General features: G+C 39.7%; 1 protein-coding gene and 1 pseudogene across 2 annotated transcripts; both read left to right on the forward strand.

The window, feature by feature from the left end:
* Nucleotides 1-89: 89 nt before the first annotated feature.
* LOC143599678 (DNA topoisomerase 1-like) lies at nt 90-994 on the forward strand. Its single transcript, XM_077077583.1, has 5 exons — nt 90-198; nt 280-369; nt 455-558; nt 649-817; nt 882-994. The coding sequence occupies exons 2-5, from the start codon at nt 334-336 to the stop codon at nt 948-950; spliced, it is 378 nt and encodes a 125-aa protein (XP_076933698.1). The 5' UTR covers nt 90-198; nt 280-333; the 3' UTR covers nt 951-994.
* Nucleotides 995-3,735: 2,741 nt separating this feature from the next.
* LOC143599682 (heat shock 70 kDa protein 16-like) lies at nt 3,736-9,671 on the forward strand (annotated as a pseudogene). The gene is made up of 10 exons (XR_013147334.1): nt 3,736-4,906; nt 5,639-5,851; nt 7,126-7,215; nt 7,297-7,431; nt 7,550-7,713; nt 7,857-7,866; nt 8,743-8,889; nt 8,963-9,091; nt 9,179-9,309; nt 9,392-9,671. The product of XR_013147334.1 is annotated as a heat shock 70 kDa protein 16-like (transcript).
* The last annotated feature ends 12,760 nt before the right edge of the window (nt 9,672-22,431 follow it).

Raw genomic sequence — 22,431 nt, forward strand, 5'->3', positions numbered from 1 at the left:
TACTGCTAGCAAAAGTACATAAATGAACACAATTACAAGAATAAGAAGACTCTGCTCGTTTAATTGTTCATCCTCGATCGTTTGCTTGGCTAAAGTTAACTTTGGGTGTTATTTTTTCGCTGGTTGCAGTTAAATAAGGGCGTGAAGGGTGGGAGTGTTGCTGAAAATGTAGTCATATACAACCAAGCAAATAAGGAGGTTGAACTAATATCCTTTTATAAATTAGTTCATTTTATATTTACATCACCTAATATTAATTTCACGCATTATGTTTTGTAGGTTGCAATTATTTGTAATCACCAACGTAGTGTTTCAAAGTCTCATAGTGCACAGATGATGAGATTGAATGAGAAAATTGAAGAATTAAAGGTTACTCTTTGTTACCTTTCCTTAACTATAATCCGTGTTTGTTATATTTATTTCTTCACATAAACATGTTATTTTTTCATTGTAGGGTGTTTTAGAAGAATTGGAAACTGACTTGGCTCGTGCAAAGAAAGGGAAACCACCATTAAAGGGTTCTGATGGAAAGATAAAGAGGAATATGAACCCTGAAGCGTAATGCCACTAAACTTTTTCGATCATAATTGCATATAATAATAATAATAATTCCTGATGATATTAATTATTTATAATTCACATGTGCAGATTACAGAAAAAGATTGATCAAACTCATGCAAAAATTGAGAAAATGGAACGTGATAAAGAAACCAAAGAAGATTTGAAAACAGTTGCTTTGGGTACTTCAAAAATCAATTATCTTGATCCTAGAATAACCGTCGCATGGTGCAAGCGTAACGAAGTCCCCATCGAGAAGGTAAAATTACCTATTTACCCTTGTTTAAGAATTCTGAAACAGAAATTATTTAAATTTGTTACAGATATTTAACAAGTCATTATTGGCAAAGTTTGGTTGGTCAATGGATGTGGAACCTAAATTCAGGTTTTGATATCTATACTAGTTCTAGGAGAGGAACTCTACTAGCCATTATATCGGTTTAATGTTCTGTTATATTTTATTTTATTTTTTCATTTTTATTTTATGTACCGAATATTCGAGAAAAATTCATGTACCGTGTATGTTAAAGAAACTAAACTAATGAGCTACATGAACACGCGTTAAGTTTTTATTTGCTTGTATTGTGTGATTTGAGTTGAGTTGAAAATCGAAGATGTGATACATTTTTGATGCTAAAACTTTTCATTGAAGCAAAGAATCCATTGCACTACTTTCCGATACGACTTCGTATTTCTTTTTGCTTCTATATATTGCATCTCCCTTCCTAATTTCTTATGAGTTTAGATGATGTGGTAACCCATTCTCTGTGCCCAATGCATTGAAATAACATGAGTAAGGTGCCATTTTCGTCGATGAGGTACGCTATCGATGTCGAGCCATACCTAGATTAACCATGTGATGTACGTTGAGACGAAACACAATATGGTGCATTAATTAAGTCAATGTTGAAAGATTCAAGATCATGTGATGCATGGTTTGACAACACCATGAGCTAAAATATCCTAGTAAGTAATGAATTCTCTCATCAATGATCAATGGACTAGTATATGTTAGGTCCATGTCAACTTGTAGGCAATTTGATATACGTGCTTGATATTCCATCGAGTTAGTTTAGTAACGAATGAGGTTGTGAGAGCATACACGGTCCGTCTCTCATCCCCATCTCTATAATTACACTAAAAAACACTGGATTTTTCTTTCATGTTCAATTAAATAATACTTTTTTATACCTTTATCGAGCTCCAAATAAAGGTCAACCACAACCTCAGGAAGCACATGAGATCCACAAATGTTTCCTGAACTTCAAGATTTGGACATCTTTGGCGCCATCGGATGGCTTTCCGAGGAGAGTTAAATTTCATTTTTTTAAAGTAAGTTGTGGTGTCATTCGTATTCCAGGCTTTTAATTATGTTTGTTCAATATGTTGAAGAAAATCATGAAATAAAATTTAATGTTTATTAAAACTATTATTATAATTACAAATGACATGTGCTGTAAAATTCAACAAGTAAAACAACATTTTATTAATAAACAACAATTACAAACAAGAAATACAAGAACACTGGAGGCCGTTGCTTTCAGCAGGAGTTGAACTACTAGTTTCACCACTGGTATCCACACTACAAAGAAACATAAATTTCGTCTTTGCGAGCTTCTAAGGAATTAAGCCACTCAAATCAACTTCCCAGTACCCAACTTCGTATAAGACAAACTCATAGTCTCAAGAAGTGTTCTTGGATTAATTAGAGATAAACGATGTAGAAAATCAGGAGAATTTTCAAACCAGGAATCAACCATCTTCATGTTAGTATGTGGTTTGATGTTTCAGTGCGTTATTATCATTTTGATGTTTTGATTTTACAATACAGCAAAGAATCCATTGCACTCTTCCCAATATGACTTTGTATTTCTTTTGTGATGATTACAACTTTTAACTTAATTACAACCACTTCTCTATGCAATGACTAATGCACAAACAAGCGACCAAGGAGATCTTTATAACATAATCATAACTTCTTATCTACATAACCCTTTAAATAAACAAACTCCTATCTCAAATCCCCAACGAGCCCCAACACGCACCACACATTCAAATATACTACATACAAATCAAAACTCATCCCACATCGTCAAATGTTAACTCCTAATTAACCTCTTAAACATGATCAAAAGCAACAAATAAATTACGCAACCCATACTAAACCTAACTACCCTTCATTCCAATATAAAAACACACACACCCGTCTCATAATCCACCTTAAAAACATATAAACTTTTTTCATAACAGTAAAAAAGTAAAACTTCTCCTAAATTTAAAGTTTTTAAACTATTCATTACACACTCAACCTCAAGACAATCTTTAGAGAGAGAAAATGGTACAGAGGAAAGTTAAATTTAGGGTTTCACTCCGTATAATTTTTTAATATTTTCTAAAAGTGGGGGTGTGAGTGAAGAAAAAAGAAAAGATAATAATAAAAAGTATTATTTAATTAAACAGAAGAGAGAAAAAACAATGATTTTTAGTGTAATTATATTATATATATGGATATATGGCTGCTGATGCTCTTAATTCCTTTTATAATCTTTATTATTAGTTGATCGTTATCATTCACTTTTGATCGACGGTTGGACTTTCACCACAAATAGTAAACCAAAAATAATATAAAAAAAGCAAATAACTTTTTTTTTTATTATTATAATTATAATTTGGATTTCTTCTTCGATCAATCAGCCTCCTTCTGTAGATCCTCGGCGATAATTAATCCATCGATTTATTTACACCATACTCAATCAGGTACACTTCAATTTGTGTATACATTTCTGCGTGTTTTGTTTCAATTTCATTGATTTAAGTTAAGGGTTATTATTATGTATAGCAATATAGCATTAACCAGTAGCAATTATTGTACATCCGATTGAGATTCTACTTCTTGAAATTGTGATTCAAGAATTGGGCTTTTTTTATTTTTATAGTTTGTGATTACTGTTCATTTTTTTTGGGTTTACTTAAATTCTAATAGTAGAATTGGGTTTTTTTTTTTTCGAAATGGGTTTTTTGAGTTTGTAATATTTATTCATTTCTACATGTTTTAAGAATTGGGTTTTTTGAGTTTGTGATTTTTATTCATTTTTTTCGGGTTTACATAAATCTTGATTTTTTTTGTGAAGTTAAATTTCATAGTTGTAAATTGTGCAGGGGATATAGAATTTGGAAATGAGTGTGGTAGGATTTTGATATTGGGAATGAAAACTGTGTGATTGCGGCTGCCAGAAACCGCGGGATTGATGTGTTGTTGAACGATGAATCGAATCGTGAGACGCCTGCAGTTGTGAGTTTTGGTGAGAAGCAAAGGTTTTTGGGGTCTGCAGGGGCGGCATCTGCGACGATGAACCCTAAATCCACTATTTCTCAGGTTAAGAGGTTGATTGGAATCAGTTATAGAAATCCGGTTGTACAGAAGGACCTTAATATGCTTCCGTTTGAGACTAGTGAGGCTGCTAATGGTGGTGTTTTGATTCACTTACGGTATTTAAACGATAGATACACGTTTACACCGGTTCAAATTCTGGGCATGTTGTTTGCACATTTTAAACAAATGGCTGAGAAGAATCTTGAAATTCCTGTTTCGGATTGTGTTATTGGGATTCCGTCTTATTTTACTGATTTGCAAAGACGCGCGTATCTTGATGCTGCACATATTGCTGGTTTGAAACCTTTGAGACTGGTGCATGATTGTACCGCAATTGCATTAGGTTATGGTATTTACAAGAATGATTTTACCGATTCTGGACCTACAAATGTCGTGTTTGTTGACATTGGGCATTGTGACACTCAGGTTACCGTTGCAGCTTTTGAAAACGGGCACTTGAAAGTATTATCTCATGCTTTTGATAATCATCTTGGAGGTAGAGATTTTGATGAAGTTTTGTTTAACCATTTTGCTGACAAGTTTAAAGAACAATACCATATTGATGTTTATACAAACACTCGGGCTTGTGTAAGACTTAGGACAGCGTGTGAGAAGTTGAAGAAAGTTTTAAGCGCCAACGCTGAAGCGCCACTTAATATTGAATGTTTAATGGATGAAAAAGATGTCAAAGGGTTTATAAAGAGGGAAGATTTTGAGAATCTGTGTTTAGATTTGTTGCAGAAAGTTACTGTTCCTTGTGTTAAGGCTGTGAATGATGCTGAAATAAATGTTAATGACATATATGCTATTGAGCTTGTCGGTTCTGGGTCCTGCATACCAGCTATTATGAGGAAATTAACAACTCTCTTTGGGAAAGAACCGAGAAGAACGCTTAACGCAAGTGAGTGTGTTGCTAGAGGATGTGCACTTCATTGTGCAATGCTTAGCCCGTCTTTTAAAGTTAGAGACTATCAGGTTTGCTTGTAATACTCTTTTTTATTTCGTTTTGTTAATATCCTGCGTATTTGTATAAGTAAATATTTGAAAATGCGGTTATTTACATTCGTGCAAAAGGAGAAAGCTCAGTGTTCTCTAGGCCTGTAAACTACAAATTTTTGTTCATTTGGGTTCATTTACATTTGTTCACTTATCTCCGTTTCTTTATGCTTTTTAGAATATTCGTTCAAATTTATTATTGCTAATATCAATTTACTCAATTTGATTTTCATATTTTAAATCCCTTAATCAAATTCAAATTCAGTTTGATTTGTATTTTAGACTTTAGTTAGGATATTTATCTTTACTTATAATTGGTGTTCGCTTGTATTTGTTTACATTGTTCGTTTATGTTCATTTGTGTTTGTTTAAGTCCGTGAACCATTCGCTTAGAATGTTAACGAATAAACACAAACGAACATGAACGCATTAGTTTTCTTAATAAATAAACATGAACAAGAAAATCCTTTCGTTTTAAGTTTTCGTGTTCATTCATTGTTTGGTTAAAGTTAAATGAACGAACACGAACAAGCCCTGTTCGCGTTCGTTTGGTTCATTTACAAGCCTATTGTCTCTCTTTCGTCTAGCCTTTTCTTTCTTTCTTTCCTTTTTTTAAAAAATTGTCTTTCCTTCTATTATAACTTTCCAAATTTAGATATTTCATGCTAATGAGGGCTTGTGCAGTGTTTAATTTCTATTTAATACTTGTAGGTTCAAGATTCGTTTCCTTTCGCGATAGGACTTCAATCAGATGATGGTAAAGACATTAAACTGCCAAATGGCATGCTGTTTCCAAAAGGCCATCAATTTCCAAGTGCTAAGATGATTACATTGCGTAGAAATAATACTTTTTATTTGGAGGTTATATATGCCAACGAGGATGATCTGCCACCTGGCGTTTCACCTAAAGTCAGCCATTTTACTGTAAGGATATTATAAGTTCTATACTCTTCATTTCTATTTTTTCAGTATACAAAGTTGGTGGTGTTCTGTAGTTTTTGTGAGAACCCGTGCTTATACAGAGTTAGTAGTTATGAATTATTTAATTGTGAATAGGTCGATTTAGGCAATTTTTTATCTGCAACATTCAAAAAGATGAAATGATTTTGGCAAAAAAGGAAGCAGATAGGTCAACGGGTTGAAAGTTCCCTAATGTATATTTTAATGCATAAAAGTTAAAACATCTTAAATCCTTGAATTCAAACAAAGTTAGATTATTGTTGAAAGACTATACAACGACAACAACCATACCCAGTAAAATTCCACATGTAGCGAAGCTATTGGTAGGGTCTGGGGAGGGTGGGATGTAGGCAGACCATACCTCTATCACTGGGGATAGAGAGGCTGCTTTTTGGGGATTTCAATAATCAATATAGCAACCTGGATTATTTAGAGAGTCGTGTGATAACTTTCAGATTAACACCTTAATCGGATAAAACTCTAAATTGAGACAAGAATTTAGTATGAATTTGTGAAGATAAATCAGAGAGAATGTCGATCAAGAAAAAAACCGTGTTTTAATCTCCAGGGCAGTTGTAGTTCAAGAAGCAGTTATCTATTCAAAATTTAAAAACATTAATAAATAAACTTCAAATAATACTTTTGATATGTGTAACATAATCATAAAATTCATTTTCCTAATGAATTTTTAACCCCAGCCAGGGGCTCTGCCCCTTGGACTCTGCTAGGGGCTGCCGCCCCTAGGACCCCTCAACCAGGGGCGCTGCCCTCGCCCTAACATCATAGTAAACTAAAGCAAGCGTGCGCTCCGCACAATTCGAACTTGCTTACTGTTTATTATGATTAAATTGATCGACCAGTTAATCCAATTACACTAAAATACTAACATGCTTCCAGGGAGATCCTCGGCATTAAACATAGTTTATTTAAATAACGTTTGAAACACTAATTATTTGTAAAAGAAAAACTTGATTTTGAATAAAAGTTATCTTGGGTCGACCATTTGCTAAGGGTCGACCATTTGCTAATACACCCATTTCCCTACTTTCAGAAACCACAACGAAATGAAAAATACTTTATTTTCAGATGTCTGTATGTAAGAGTTGGTTTTGACGTTTTTTTAATAAGAAAGACACACACAGTCACACGCATTATATGTGTGTGTCCGCGTGTGCTTGTGTGTTTTGGAGAATCCTCTTTATCTTCGGCATTTACAAAAAGTGTTAATGTTTCTCCAGATTGGTCCTTTCTCAAGCTCAGAGAAAGTCAAGGTCAAAGTAAAGTTCTGCCTAAATCTTCATGGAATTGTAATGATTGAATCTGCTTCGGTAAGAATACTTTCTAATTACCTAGTTTTTTTTACGTCTTTTCTTTATGATAGTTAACTTTCTTTGCGTTTCTTGTCTCAGATTATACATGAAGGTCACTCAAGTAACAATGCAAATTCACATTCACATTCACATTCACATTCAGAACGAGCAGTGGTTGACAATGACACGTCAAATGGTGGGCCCACTGAGTCTAGTCCCTCTACAACACACTCTGTAAGTAACATCATAGTACCATACTAGAATCTTTATATGCTATGGATGTATGTTGCAGTTGAGTTCTCACGTTATCACGCACAAATAATTTTAATTTTTTTCGGTGCACGAATAACAGGCGCGCAGGCAGAAGGTTACGTTTTCTGAAAATATTTATGGTGGAACAACAATGGATGAGTTAAAGCAAGCTCAAGAGATGGAGTGGTTTTTAGCAGATCAAGACATAAAAGTAGAGCAAACTAAAGAAAAGAAGAACACACTCGAATCTTTCGTTTATGACACGCAACAAGGTATATCTTCTCTTTAGAATAAATGATTCAGTAAAGATCTGCATTAAATAGGGGTATGAATGGGTCGGTTTTAGGCTCAAACTGAACCGAAAAGTTTGTTTGCCATTTGGGCTAGAAAATTTTGTGCCGAAAAAGAAGACCCAAAGTAATGAATTTGTCTTAACTTTTTTTCATAATTAATGATTAATTGATTTACACATTTTGGGTTAAATTTTTTGGGCTACACCATTTATAATCCATAATTTCAATAAGAAAAGTCGTTTTTTTTTCGTGTTACAGGTTTGGTTTTGGTTTTTTCAGTTTTGCCATGTGGTTTGAAATTTTTTATTCTTAAAATATGACCCCAAAAAATAGTTAGTTTTGAGTAAAGGGCAAAGCAAGGAAATATATTTTGGCTTAATTTTTTTTTTGTTAATTAAATGATTAATTGATTATTCCACATTCAGGTCTAAAGTTTTTGGGCCACACCATTTACAATTTATAAATTCAATAACAAAAGTATTTTTTTTTCGGTTATTACGGGCTCGGTTTGGTTTTTTATGGTTTTCAGTTTCATGCAAAACCGAAATGATTGGGTTGGGCTCGGTCATTTCCATTACAGATTGGTTTTTGGGTACGACTGTTGATTCATTATGCTTGTATGTGGCCATTTTGACCAACTTATGATTTGATCAATTCGGGTTATGTTTTATATCAAATGGGTCAAACCAAAAAAAGTTATAGCTAAAAGGAAGCAAGTCAAACATGCCGAAAGTTCTCCAAGGTCTATTGTTGACCCGTAAAACCTCTTTAAGTCATTTTATATGAAAAATTTATTGTTGTTAAAACATTATAACCATTTGTAATCAAATTTGACATACTTATTAAAAACAACGAAAGTTTTGAAAGAAGGTGTTTTGGGCCAATCCAACCCGCCACCTGACCCATTTTGCCACCTCAGCGTTATGTTCACTGCAATTGTTAGTGCCTTTTACTTTTACATACTTGGCACAAATATTTAACCAATATTTATTTGATCTAGCTTCAAAGTTCGTACCGGAGCTTTGCTACGGACGAAGAAAGGGACAGAATATCCAGAAATCTTCAAGAAACCGAAGACTGGTTATATGAAGACGGTGATGATGAAACCGAACAAGCTTATACTGGAAGGTTGCACGAGCTCAAAAAGGTATATTTTGTTAGAAAAATCTGTACTTTTTTTATATAGTTTGTACATGAAATAATTTTGTATGTTAATGTAGTTGGTAGATCCCGTTGAAAGTAGATACAAGGAAGAAGATGCTCGAGCGCATGCGACAAAAACTTTGTCGAATTGTATTAATGAATATCGTTCGGCTGCACAGTCACTGCCTGCTAACGAGAAAGATGCAGTATGATTCTAGTCCTTTTGTTGTAATAACTTGGTAAATTACTCTCATTTGTAAGAATATTATTAATTGTTATTAATTATTCGGCAGGTTAACACTGAATGCAACAAAACCGAGCAGTGGTTGCACGAGAAATCCCAACTGCAGGCTACAATGCCCAAAAACGCAGACCCCGTCCTATCTTCGAGTGAAATTAATCAAAAAGCCGAGATTCTTGAAAGGTGATAATTTTGTTATAAATAATTTGCGTTATTTATTATTGAAAACATTGTGTTTTAATGTTATTGTGACCATGTACTTTAGAATGCTCAGGCATATAACGAGGAACAAGTATTCGGCGTCAAATAACGATGATGGCGTTGGTTCGGATGAAAGGGACAAGCCTGATGACATGTATGTAGATTGATGAATTTGAAGTCAGCTTACTTAACAAGGAATTTGAAATTATTTTCTGAAAATTATGATGCTGAGGTGTCAACTACATTTTTGTTTGCTGCATTCACCAATTTGAGTTTTAACTTGATTGATGATGTATTTGCTTATATTTAACTTGATGTGTCAAAGGGGGTTTTGAATTTGTGTACTTTTGTTCTGCCTTGAAACATGAATTGTCATTATAGGTTTAAATCATGTATGTTTTATTAGGTTTTTAAATCATTTTGTGTTTTGTCATTTTAGGTTATTTTATGGGCTTTTATTGTCATTTTAGGTTGTTTTACATTTTTATTGACATCATAATATATATATGCAATGCCAGAGTCAAGTTTCCTGAAGTTATAAATATAGTATATGTTTTGAAGTCTTTAGAGCATTCTCATCCGGTTTCCTAAATTTTTGTAAGTGGAGTTTGTAAATTATAGAGTGGTGTTTTTAGTGATTGTGAGTGTAAATTATTGGGTGGAGAGAGAAAAGGTAGGTGTTGTTTGTAAATTTTGAGAAAGGGTAGTGACTTTTTGTAAATTATAGGGCGGAGAGAGAAAACTGTAATGATTAAAGTACAAAAAAGTATAAAAAATATATTATTTAATTAAACAGAAGAGAGAAATATAGTGTTTTTAGTGTAATTATTGAAATGGGGATAGAAAACCGGATGAGAATGCTTTAGGCAACAAAATTCCCTGTCCTCATGTGTTATAACTCTAATAATCATTGTTATTTATAGAAATTATATAAAGAAAGTTGGATTTAAAAAAGAGATATTTACAGATTTCCTAAGCTTGTCAATTACATATTTCTCCAACCCTAAACATCAATTACATATATCCCTTTTTCATATTAAATTACCCATTTACCCTTTCAATACTACATCTTTTTCAAGGCCTGAAGCCACCTGCAACTCAAACATCCCTAGTTCAAATGGCTGCTAAAATATTTTTGAGAACCTGTCGGAGGTACCTTCTTATCAAAATTCTGATAAGATGCTTTTAATGCCTCCAACTGGTAATCAAATCCACCCTCAAATCTACAAACTCTAGGGTTTCACTCTCACTTTAATTGAACCGCAATGCAGCAGAGCTCACCGGATGCCATACTAGACTGGCTTCGTAGGGAGATGAACTACCGACCTCTATGACCTTACATAGCTTCCACCAAGACTTCTTGAAAGCCGCCATCCGTCGGTTCCATCTGCCCCTATTATCCATATTGTTTTCTCTAGATCTGGAGTCATTTTCCGGCGAAGGGTAGCGGAGGTGCGGCGGCGGTAAGCGGCTTGGGGTTCTTGGCCGTTTTTTTGGGGAGGAAGGTGTGGCGGAGATGATAATAGGTATGACAGCGAGAAAGGATGAAGAATCCGGCTTGAGTTTCTTGGCCGTTTTTCCGTCGTGGGGTATTTCTGGCGAGAAGAACAATGAAGAAGAAACCTTAAATTGAAGTGAAAAATAAAAACAAAAGGAAAATAATAAAGGGTAAAATAGTCATCACACTATTTTTTTATAATAAAATAAATTAAAAATTAATATATTTGATATTATATGTTTTAACAAAGGGGATTTGTGTAAATAAAGTTTAGACTTGGTTATATATGTAAATTTCTAAACTTAATAAAGGAAAATATGTAAATGTCCATTTAAAAAAGACAGAATTACAAATTTTGTCCTTTAAAATAAGACGAATTACGGTTCGTGTCATTTTCTAAGTTTCCTTGCAGGCGATGTACTTTAAACTTTTTTTTCCTACAAGTTTTGTCCTTTACGCTAACTGGGTTAGAAAAACTCAGTTAAATACCCTCACGTGAGACGCATGTGAGGGCATTTTTGTCATTTCGTATGTACCTGCAAACTTCATCATCCACCACACCAAAATCAAATCAAAACCCAAATTCAATCTCCATCCAATCATCAAACTCATCTCTCAATTCCCCCAAATCCCCAATTTCTAGGGTTTTTCAAATCTAAATCCTCAAATCTCCAATTCATCCTCCGATTCGATCCAATTCCTCAAATTCAATTAGGCTGGAGAGGAGGTGGTTTCCGGCGGTAGTGGCGATGGCCGTGAAATGGTGGTGCCTGAACAAACTCTCCGACCGCAACACCCACTCCGCCACCGAGCTCGAGTCCATCGCCAAAACCCTAACCAACGACCCAGACACTGAGCTCGAGTCCATCGACACCCACTTCGCCACCGGTTCCATCGCCACCACGTCACCACTCACCTCTCACAAACTTATCGATTCGCCCTTGTGCTGTCACCATGTTAGTTCGTTGGGCGGGGCTATTAGGTCGGTGACGAGATGAGTAGAAGAAGAATGACGATAGAGGTTTAAAGAAGCTGCCACGACTTGGGCTTCTGATTGCCGCCGGGGGTACGGATAGATGTCCAGCTGCAGCCATTGGATTTGGATTTGGATTTGGATAGAGACACGGGGTATATTGAGGTTAGACTGTAGATTTACACCCGAGTCAGCTGTATCTGCCAGCTCATCATCATTGGCATCGACATCAATAAAGTCACTCCAACACCAGTTTGAAAGGTTTTTCATTCTTTTGGCTTTTTTCTCAAGCTCTCGATCCTGCAATTGCAGCAATTTTTTAATCAGCAAATGGAGACAGAAATAATATAACATATATAGATACCTCAAGGCTAAATTCTTGTTGCAAATGAGACTTGTAGGGACTGAAATTAATGCCAAAAGAAATGATTTCAACGCTATCTGAGTTAGCCTGCACAAAAGTTGGTTATACAAATGCTATATTCAATAATAACAAAGACCTTATAAAACTAAAAGTTTTAAGCTTACAGCAGGTGAAACGGGCCTGTTTTGATTTCTTTCTGTAATTTGTTCCCTGTCCAAATCCAATGGCTGCAGCTGGACATCTATCCTGTCACACCCGGCCCTGAGCGGCGGAAACAGCCGGGCGCGCGCGAGTGGGAATTGATACTTAAGCACGGGCCATTGCAAACATTCAAAGTAAGATTTTCATTGCGCATGAAAAGTTTAATACAAATACATTACATTGTTTAAAAATTACATAAAAACATCCAAGTATAAAAATTGTTGAAGATTTCCACGCCATATCCCCATGCGCGGCGGGAACAACCACGCGCATCGTAGGGATAGAACTAAAATCTTCCAGAAAGCTAGTTTAGATGTTTAGCGTGAGGTGCTCTAAGTGTGACTCCATGCGCTACCTAGTTATCTCCTGAAAGACACGTAAAAACATTTGAATCAGTATAAACTGAGTGAGTTCACAAGTTTTAGTAACTTGATAAATCGTATTGCATCATAATCTTGATACAAATCATTCTGAAACATAATTCTGATAGCATCATTAAAACACATGCTTGGTAAAACATAGTTATATCAACATATTCTGATAAAATCGTTCCGCGGGTTACGCGCGAACATTTCTGGGAACTGTGCTCGTCTATGCAAAGTGGCGCTGCCACTACGAGCTAAAATAAGTAATACCGTCCCGCGGGTTACGCGCGAACGTTTCAGGAACATGTGCTCGTCCATGCAAAGTGGCGCTGCCACGAGCTAAAATAATAATTCCGTCCCGCGGGTTACGCGCGAACGTTGTGCTCGTCCATGCAAAGTGGCGCTGCCACTACGAGCTAAAATAATAATTCCGTCCCGCGGGTTACGCGCGAACGTTGTGCTCGTCCATGCAAAGTGGCGCTGCCACTACGAGCTAAAATAATAATTCCGTCCCGCGGGTTACGCGCGAACGTTGTGCTCGTCCATGCAAAGTGGCGCTGCCACTACGAGCTAAAATAATAATTCCGTCCCGCGGGTTACGCGCGGACGTTGTGCCGGAAAACAAGGCGCTCGTCCATGCAAAGAGGCGCGACCCCTACGAGCGGGCTCAAACCCATAGTACTGCCCCATGACCATACTAGGCACTCGTCCATGCAAAGAGGTGCGACCCCTACGAGTGGGTGGATCAAACCAGCAGTCCCTACCCTTAGAGTTCCAATGGTAAAGTGATCACTTACTCGAGTTCTAGCGCACATACATCGAAAACCTTAGATAACCGTTTGCATTACTCATCATGAAACATAACTTAAACACATAATCGCTTGCATAGCTTGTAAGTATACCATGATAAAACATTATTTAAGTACGTGTCCCTCGCCCCGAAAACAGTTTAAAAATAGTGAAAACAGTGAAAATAGGGGCTGTGAGACTCACCTGTGGTTCTTGTTAAGGGATTAATCGAGATTCGGGTTTTCTTGGTGTTGGCCTCGGAATTGAAGGTCTAGAATACGATTAAATAACAAATATATATTAAGATCAAGAAATAGGAGAATATAAGGGTTGGATAGTAGGTCTCAAGGTTATATTCTCGGCTTACCTAGTAACAGGATCGGAGCTGGAAACAACGGATGCTTGGGAGAGGATTAGTGCAAGTTTGTAGTTCTTTGAAGTGTGTTTTGGGTGATAATTTAGGTTACAAATTTATAGGCAAACTCAAGGGAACACAATCCCTTGCTTTAGGGGATTGAAATCTTTTCATATCTAGGGGTAATGATGATAAAGTATGGAAATTATTATTGTTTATTGTTTACTTAAAAGTGGAGGAGTGGACAAAAGATCTTGATTTGATTTGGACAGGACATGCAGGTCTGGGGTTGGTGAGAATAGGGTGGCTGACAGTTGACTTTTCATGTTAAAGTGTGCTTTTTCTTTTTTTTTTCAGGTACTTTTATCAGTGTACAGTAAAAAGTGGAAAATCTCTGAAACACGCTACTGTTTCCTTTTGGGCGGGAGTAATCTCCTTATGTCTGGAGAATAGACTAAGTGTTCTGTGCGCATCACTTTGTGCGCATAGCTTTCTGCGTGAAGGACATTTCTTTGCTGCGGGTAGGTGCGTAACCTTCTCGCAGTTGGGGATATTGAGTTTCATTTGTAGATTCTCCAGGTGGTCTTGGTATTTCAACATAGTGATCAATCATGTTGAAGTCAATTCCATCTTGGAGCTTCAGACAAACTAGCTCTCAATGTTCCCGCCATGCGGGGAGGTTAGTTCCCTTCCGCACGCGCATAAACGATCTAGGATGCACCCGCCTTAGCATCATGCGGGATGGTCAACCCATAGACAACATAACGTTTAAGTTACATGAAAACATAAAGCCAAAACATTCACGCATGGCGCATATAACATATGCTCACGCTGGTTCTTAACATGGTGCGCTCGCGCAGGTTGCATATAACAACTGCATGCGCTGACTAACATGGCGCGCTCGCGCAGGGCGCACGTAACAAATGCACGCGCTGACTAACATGGCGCGCTTAATATTCACAATCACCTAATTATTAGGTTGATTACCTAGTTTAAGGGATTGGGAATTTACCGGGTGTCACATTCTCCCCTCGTTAAACGAATTTCGTCCCGAAATTTAGGAGACGTTGCTGGCAGAAGCCATGTTCTGGAAGAGGTGTGGGTATTTCTTGCGTATTTGGTCTTCTCTTTCCCAAGTGAATTCAGGCCCACGCCTCGAGTTCCATTGAACCTTTACTAACTTGATTTTGCTCCTGCGTAACTTTTGTTCTTTCCAATCGGTTACGGCTATAGGTTCTTCTATGAAGTGCAGCTGTTTGTCGATGTGAATCTCTTCCATCGGCAAAATCAACGTTTCGTCAGATAAGCACTTTTTGAGGTTGGACACATGAAACGTATCATGAACTCCACTGAGTTCGGCGGGTAAACGGAGTTTATAAGCAACCGGACCGATCCTTTCCAGGATCTCGAATGGTCCAATGAAGCGCGGATTCAACTTTCCTCGCTTGCCGAAACGGGGGACTCCTTTCCATGGAGAGACTTTCAAAAGTACTTTATCCCCTACTTGAAATTCCAATGGTTTCCTTCGCACATCTGCGTAGCTCTTCTGTCTGTCGCGCGCTGTCTTAAGGCGATCCCTTATCTGAAAAATCTTGTCTGTTGTTTCTTGGATCAATTCTGGACCAGTCATTTGCTTGTCACCCACTTCAGCCCAGCACAGTGGGGATCTACACTTGCGCCCATACAAAGCTTCGAACGGCGCAGCCTTAATGCTTGTGTGATAGCTGTTGTAAGAAAATTCAACCAATGGGAGATGAGTATCCCAGCTACCTTCGAAATCGATTGCGCACGCGCGTAGCATATCTTCCAATGTCTGGATTGTTCGCTCGCTTTGCCCATCCGTTTGAGGATGATATGCCGTACTCATGTCAAGACGAGTACCTAAAGCCCCTTGTAACGATCTCCAAAACCTTGATGTGAACCGACTATCTCTATCAGAAATGATGGACACTGGGACTCCATGTTTTGAAACTACTTCTCGAATATACAGTCGGGCTAACTTTTCCATCTTATCGGTTTCCTTGATCGGCAGGAAGTGCGCTGACTTAGTTAGCCGATCCACAACAACCCATATTGTGTCATAACCCCCAGGTGTCCTTGGCAGTTTGGTGATGAAGTCCATAGAGATTTGTTCCCACTTCCACATGGGAATTTCTGGCTGCTGAAGCAACCCTGATGGTTTCTGGTATTCAGCCTTCACCTTCGAACACGTCAGGCACTTACTGACATACGTCGCGATGGCGCCTTTAAGATTGGGCCACCAATACAGCGTTTTAACATCTTGGTACATCTTGTCTGCGCCAGGATGTACGGAATACCGCGTCTTGTGAGCTTCGTTCAATACCTGCTCGCGCAATCCTCCCTTGAGAGGGACCCATATGCGGTTAGCGAAATATAGATTGCCGTTCTCTTTAAGTTCCAAATTCTTAACCATACCCCCAAGGCATTCGTTTTTAACAAACTCTGATTTCAAGGCTTTTTGCTGAGCGTCTCGGATGCGGGTAGAGAGATTTGCGTGAATGGTCAACCTTAGAGCCTTGACTCGTAGCGTTTTTATTCGCTCCTTCCTACTTAGCGCGTCTGCTACCACATTCGCCTTTCCAGGGTGGTACTTAATTTCACAATCATAATCGTTCAACAACTCCACCCATCTTCGTTGCCTCATGTTTAAATCCTTTTGATCAAATATATGTTGAAGGCTCTTGTGATCCGTAAAGATTATACACTTTGTACCATAGAGGTAATGGCGCCAAATCTTTAGCGCGAAGACAACCGCTCCAAGTTCTAAATCATGCGTTGTGTAGTTCTTTTCATTGGTCTTGAGTTGGCGTGAGGCATACGCTATGACTTTGTCTCGCTGCATAAGGACACATCCAAGTCCCTGATGTGAAGCGTCACAGTAAACAACAATGTCATCCATCCCCTCGGGCAAAGACAAAATTGGCGCACTACATAACTTCTGTTTCAACATTTGAAATGCTGTTTCCTGATTTTCGCCCCAAACAAACTTCTTGTCTTTCTGAGTTAGCGCGGTCAGAGGTAGAGCTATTTTGGAGAAGTTCTCAATGAAGCGTCGATAGTAGCCAGCTAGTCCTAGGAATTGCCTCACCTCAGTTGGGGTTTTTGGCGCTTCCCAGTTTTCGATGGCCTTGACTTTGGAAGGATCAACGTGAATTCCTTTCTCGTTTACAACGTGACCGAAAAAGTGAACTTCTCTAAGCCAAAACTCGCACTTGGAAAACTTCGCATACAACTTTTCTTTCCTCAACAATTCCAAAATCAATCTCAGGTGTTGCTCATGCTCGGCCTTGGTCCGCGAGTAAATCAGAATATCATCTATAAACACAATCACAAACTTGTCCAAGTATGGTTTGCACACGCGGTTCATCAGATCCATGAACACAGCCGGCGCATTAGTTAGCCCGAAAGGCATCACTAAGAACTCATAATGGCCGTATCTAGTTCGGAAGGCTGTTTTCGGCACATCTTCCTCATGGACCCTAAGTTGGTGGTATCCTGACCGTAGATCTATCTTCGAATAATAACTGGATCCCTGCAACTGGTCAAATAAGTCGTCAATCCTTGGTAAGGGGTACCGATTTTTGACTGTCAGCTTGTTCAGTTCCCTGTAGTCAATACACATCCTGAACGAACCATCCTTCTTCTTAACAAACAGTACTGGAGCTCCCCAAGGTGAAAAGCTTGGGCGTATGAAACCCTTATCCAATAGTTCCTGTAACTGATTGGATAGCTCTTGCATCTCAGATGGAGCTAATCGATAAGGCGCTCGAGCTACTGGCGCAGCTCCTGGGACCAAATCAATACGAAACTCGACTTGTCGCGGCGGCGGTAATCCGGGCAAATCTTCAGGAAAAACTTCTGGAAATTCGCGCACTACTGGTAAGTCTTCAATTCTTCGCTCATCTCCTTTCTTCTCTACGACATGCGCCAGGAAGGCGTAGCACCCTTTCCTTAGGCACTTTCGCGCCTTTAGGCACGAAATCAGTTTCGTCGCAACTCCCCTTCTTTCCCCTTGAATTACCAAGGTTTCTCCGTTCAACAGTGGGATCCGAACCTGCTTCTCATGGCAAATAACTTCCGCGCGGTTCTCAACTAACCAATCCATACCTACCACAATGTCAAAACTTCCCAAGTCTATTGGCAACAAGTTAATATTGAACCCGTGACCTCCCATGACTATAACACATTGTTCAGTTCTTTCGTTCGCGCATAACTGCCTACCATTGGCTAGTTCTATAGTATAAGGCGTGTCTAGTCTACCGGTTGCTAGGCCTAGGGAGTCTTTAAACTCGGCGGATATAAAACTTAGGTCAGCGCCAGTATCAAATAAGACAGATGCAAAATGTCCGTTAAGCAAAAACGTACCGGTTACCACATTCGGCTCTTCTTTAGCTTCGCCTGCGCCGATCACAAAAGCTCTCCCGCGAGCTTGGTTCCCCTTTTGCGGGCAATCCCGACTAAAATGCCCTGGCTTCCCGCATGCGTAGCAGTTGTCGCTTGCTCCAGCGTCTCTGACACGGCAATTCATCGTCTTGTGCCCTGGTCTGCCACATTTGGCACATTCGATTCTTGCGCATTCACCCTCGTGGTGATACTTGCATTTGTTGCACCATGGGCGAGGCCCGCTGTATCCTTTTCGTGGTGGCTCCGCGGCCTGAATCGCGTAAACCCTTGCGCTTTCCTGCTTCTTGAACGGTGGTTGCTTGGAGTCAGACCCTCGGTGGTGAGAGTTCCATTTCCTCTTGGGATCAGAGGTTCGCTGCTCGATTCCGCGCGTAGTCAACATACCCGCACGGATCGTATCCCTTGTAAGGGTAATGGCCCGCGCTACCGCCTCATCAAAGGTTGGAGGCGCTGCGGCGTTGAGCGGAACCCTAACAACAGGAGGTAACCCAAAAATATACCTCTCGATCTTCTTTTCCTCCGTGTTTGCCATGTCTGGCACCAACTGGCAAAGTTCGTTGAACCGGTTGTTGTAGGCGTCGATATCCGTTCCTACCATGGTGTGGTTCCAGAATTCCTGTTGTAGACTCTGGATTTCTGCGCGAGAGCAGAACTTCCTCATCATCATCTCCTTCAGTTCCTCCCAGGTCTTGTGGAGAGCAACTTCTCGCCCCAATGTTTTCGTTTGAAGCTTCCACCAAGACGAAGCTGCCTCTTGGAACATGCAGGTCGCGTAAAGGACCTTCTGGTTCTCACTACATCCGCTAATGGAGAGAACTGTCTCCATCTTGTCAATCCAGTTGTAGAGCCCAATGGCCCCTTCGGTTCCCTTGAATGGCCAAGGCTTACAGGCCATGAATGTCTTATAGGAGCATCCTTTGTCCAAGGCTCCTGATTCGGGTTCTGGGGTCTCATTCTGACGACCCTGACTTGATTCGGCCTTGCTGGCCTCATGTGTCGCAATCGCTTGCGCGATTATTTCCGCGAGTTCCTCGGGTGTCATGGTAATTCCCTTGGCTTTAGTCGGAGGCATTCTTGCTTTAAAAGAGTGAAAATATATCAGACTTAGCGCATGTACTCTGAGCACATAATGTTATCATTATTTACTAGACAGTGTGACCCGTGTTCCTAAGTGCGTGTATAGTTTCTTTTGAAAATATTTTCTTTGAAAAATATTTCATGCGATTCCCCAACGGTTATAGTCTAGGTTAAAACTTCTTTTCCTAGTTCGCTATAACCAGTGCTCTGATACCAATCTGTCACACCCGGCCCTGAGCGGCGGAAACAGCCGGGCGCGCGCGAGTGGGAATTGATACTTAAGCACGGGCCATTGCAAACATTCAAAGTAAGATTTTCATTGCGCATGAAAAGTTTAATACAAATACATTACATTGTTTAAAAATTACATAAAAACATCCAAGTATAAAAATTGTTGAAGATTTCCACGCCATATCCCCATGCGCGGCGGGAACAACCACGCGCATCGTAGGGATAGAACTAAAATCTTCCAGAAAGCTAGTTTAGATGTTTAGCGTGAGGTGCTCTAAGTGTGACTCCATGCGCTACCTAGTTATCTCCTGAAAGACACGTAAAAACATTTGAATCAGTATAAACTGAGTGAGTTCACAAGTTTTAGTAACTTGATAAATCGTATTGCATCATAATCTTGATACAAATCATTCTGAAACATAATTCTGATAGCATCATTAAAACACATGCTTGGTAAAACATAGTTATATCAACATATTCTGATAAAATCGTTCCGCGGGTTACGCGCGAACATTTCTGGGAACTGTGCTCGTCTATGCAAAGTGGCGCTGCCACTACGAGCTAAAATAAGTAATACCGTCCCGCGGGTTACGCGCGAACGTTTCAGGAACATGTGCTCGTCCATGCAAAGTGGCGCTGCCACGAGCTAAAATAATAATTCCGTCCCGCGGGTTACGCGCGAACGTTGTGCTCGTCCATGCAAAGTGGCGCTGCCACTACGAGCTAAAATAATAATTCCGTCCCGCGGGTTACGCGCGAACGTTGTGCTCGTCCATGCAAAGTGGCGCTGCCACTACGAGCTAAAATAATAATTCCGTCCCGCGGGTTACGCGCGAACGTTGTGCTCGTCCATGCAAAGTGGCGCTGCCACTACGAGCTAAAATAATAATTCCGTCCCGCGGGTTACGCGCGGACGTTGTGCCGGAAAACAAGGCGCTCGTCCATGCAAAGAGGCGCGACCCCTACGAGCGGGCTCAAACCCATAGTACTGCCCCATGACCATACTAGGCACTCGTCCATGCAAAGAGGTGCGACCCCTACGAGTGGGTGGATCAAACCAGCAGTCCCTACCCTTAGAGTTCCAATGGTAAAGTGATCACTTACTCGAGTTCTAGCGCACATACATCGAAAACCTTAGATAACCGTTTGCATTACTCATCATGAAACATAACTTAAACACATAATCGCTTGCATAGCTTGTAAGTATACCATGATAAAACATTATTTAAGTACGTGTCCCTCGCCCCGAAAACAGTTTAAAAATAGTGAAAACAGTGAAAATAGGGGCTGTGAGACTCACCTGTGGTTCTTGTTAAGGGATTAATCGAGATTCGGGTTTTCTTGGTGTTGGCCTCGGAATTGAAGGTCTAGAATACGATTAAATAACAAATATATATTAAGATCAAGAAATAGGAGAATATAAGGGTTGGATAGTAGGTCTCAAGGTTATATTCTCGGCTTACCTAGTAACAGGATCGGAGCTGGAAACAACGGATGCTTGGGAGAGGATTAGTGCAAGTTTGTAGTTCTTTGAAGTGTGTTTTGGGTGATAATTTAGGTTACAAATTTATAGGCAAACTCAAGGGAACACAATCCCTTGCTTTAGGGGATTGAAATCTTTTCATATCTAGGGGTAATGATGATAAAGTATGGAAATTATTATTGTTTATTGTTTACTTAAAAGTGGAGGAGTGGACAAAAGATCTTGATTTGATTTGGACAGGACATGCAGGTCTGGGGTTGGTGAGAATAGGGTGGCTGACAGTTGACTTTTCATGTTACAGTGTGCTTTTTCTTTTTTTTTTCAGGTACTTTTATCAGTGTACAGTAAAAAGTGGAAAATCTCTGAAACACGCTACTGTTTCCTTTTGGGCGGGAGTAATCTCCTTATGTCTGGAGAATAGACTAAGTGTTCTGTGCGCATCACTTTGTGCGCATAGCTTTCTGCGTGAAGGACATTTCTTTGCTGCGGGTAGGTGCGTAACCTTCTCGCAGTTGGGGATATTGAGTTTCATTTGTAGATTCTCCAGGTGGTCTTGGTATTTCAACATAGTGATCAGTCATGTTGAAGTCAATTCCATCTTGGAGCTTCAGACAAACTAGCTCTCAATGTTCCCGCCATGCGGGGAGGTTAGTTCCCTTCCGCACGCGCATAAACGATCTAGGATGCACCCGCCTTAGCATCATGCGGGATGGTCAACCCATAGACAACATAACGTTTAAGTTACATGAAAACATAAAGCCAAAACATTCACGCATGGCGCATATAACATATGCTCACGCTGGTTCTTAACATGGTGCGCTCGCGCAGGTTGCATATAACAACTGCATGCGCTGACTAACATGGCGCGCTCGCGCAGGGCGCACGTAACAAATGCACGCGCTGACTAACATGGCGCGCTTAATATTCACAATCACCTAATTATTAGGTTGATTACCTAGTTTAAGGGATTGGGAATTTACCGGGTGTCACATATCCGTACCTCCGGCGGCAATCAGAAGCCCAAGTCGTGGCAGCTTCTTTAAACCTCTATCGTCATTCTTCTTCTACTCATCTCGTCACCGACCTAATAGCCCCGCCCAACGAACTAACATGGTGACAGCACAAGGGCGAATCGATAAGTTTGTGAGAGGTGAGTGGTGACGTGGTGGCGATGGAACCGGTGGCGGAGTGGGTGTCGATGGACTCGAGCTCGGTGTCTGGGTCGTTGGTTAGGGTTTTGGCGATGGACTCGAGCTCGGTGGCGGAGTGGGTGTCGCGGTCGGAGAGTTTGTTCAGGCACCACCATTTCACGGCCATCGCCACCACCGCCGGAAACCACCTCC

This window comes from Bidens hawaiensis, unplaced genomic scaffold (assembly GCF_021521415.1).
Source record: "Bidens hawaiensis isolate Kalapana, Puna unplaced genomic scaffold, B.hawaiensis_p1.1 tig00052510_1, whole genome shotgun sequence".
Lineage (NCBI taxonomy): Eukaryota > Viridiplantae > Streptophyta > Magnoliopsida > Asterales > Asteraceae > Bidens > Bidens hawaiensis.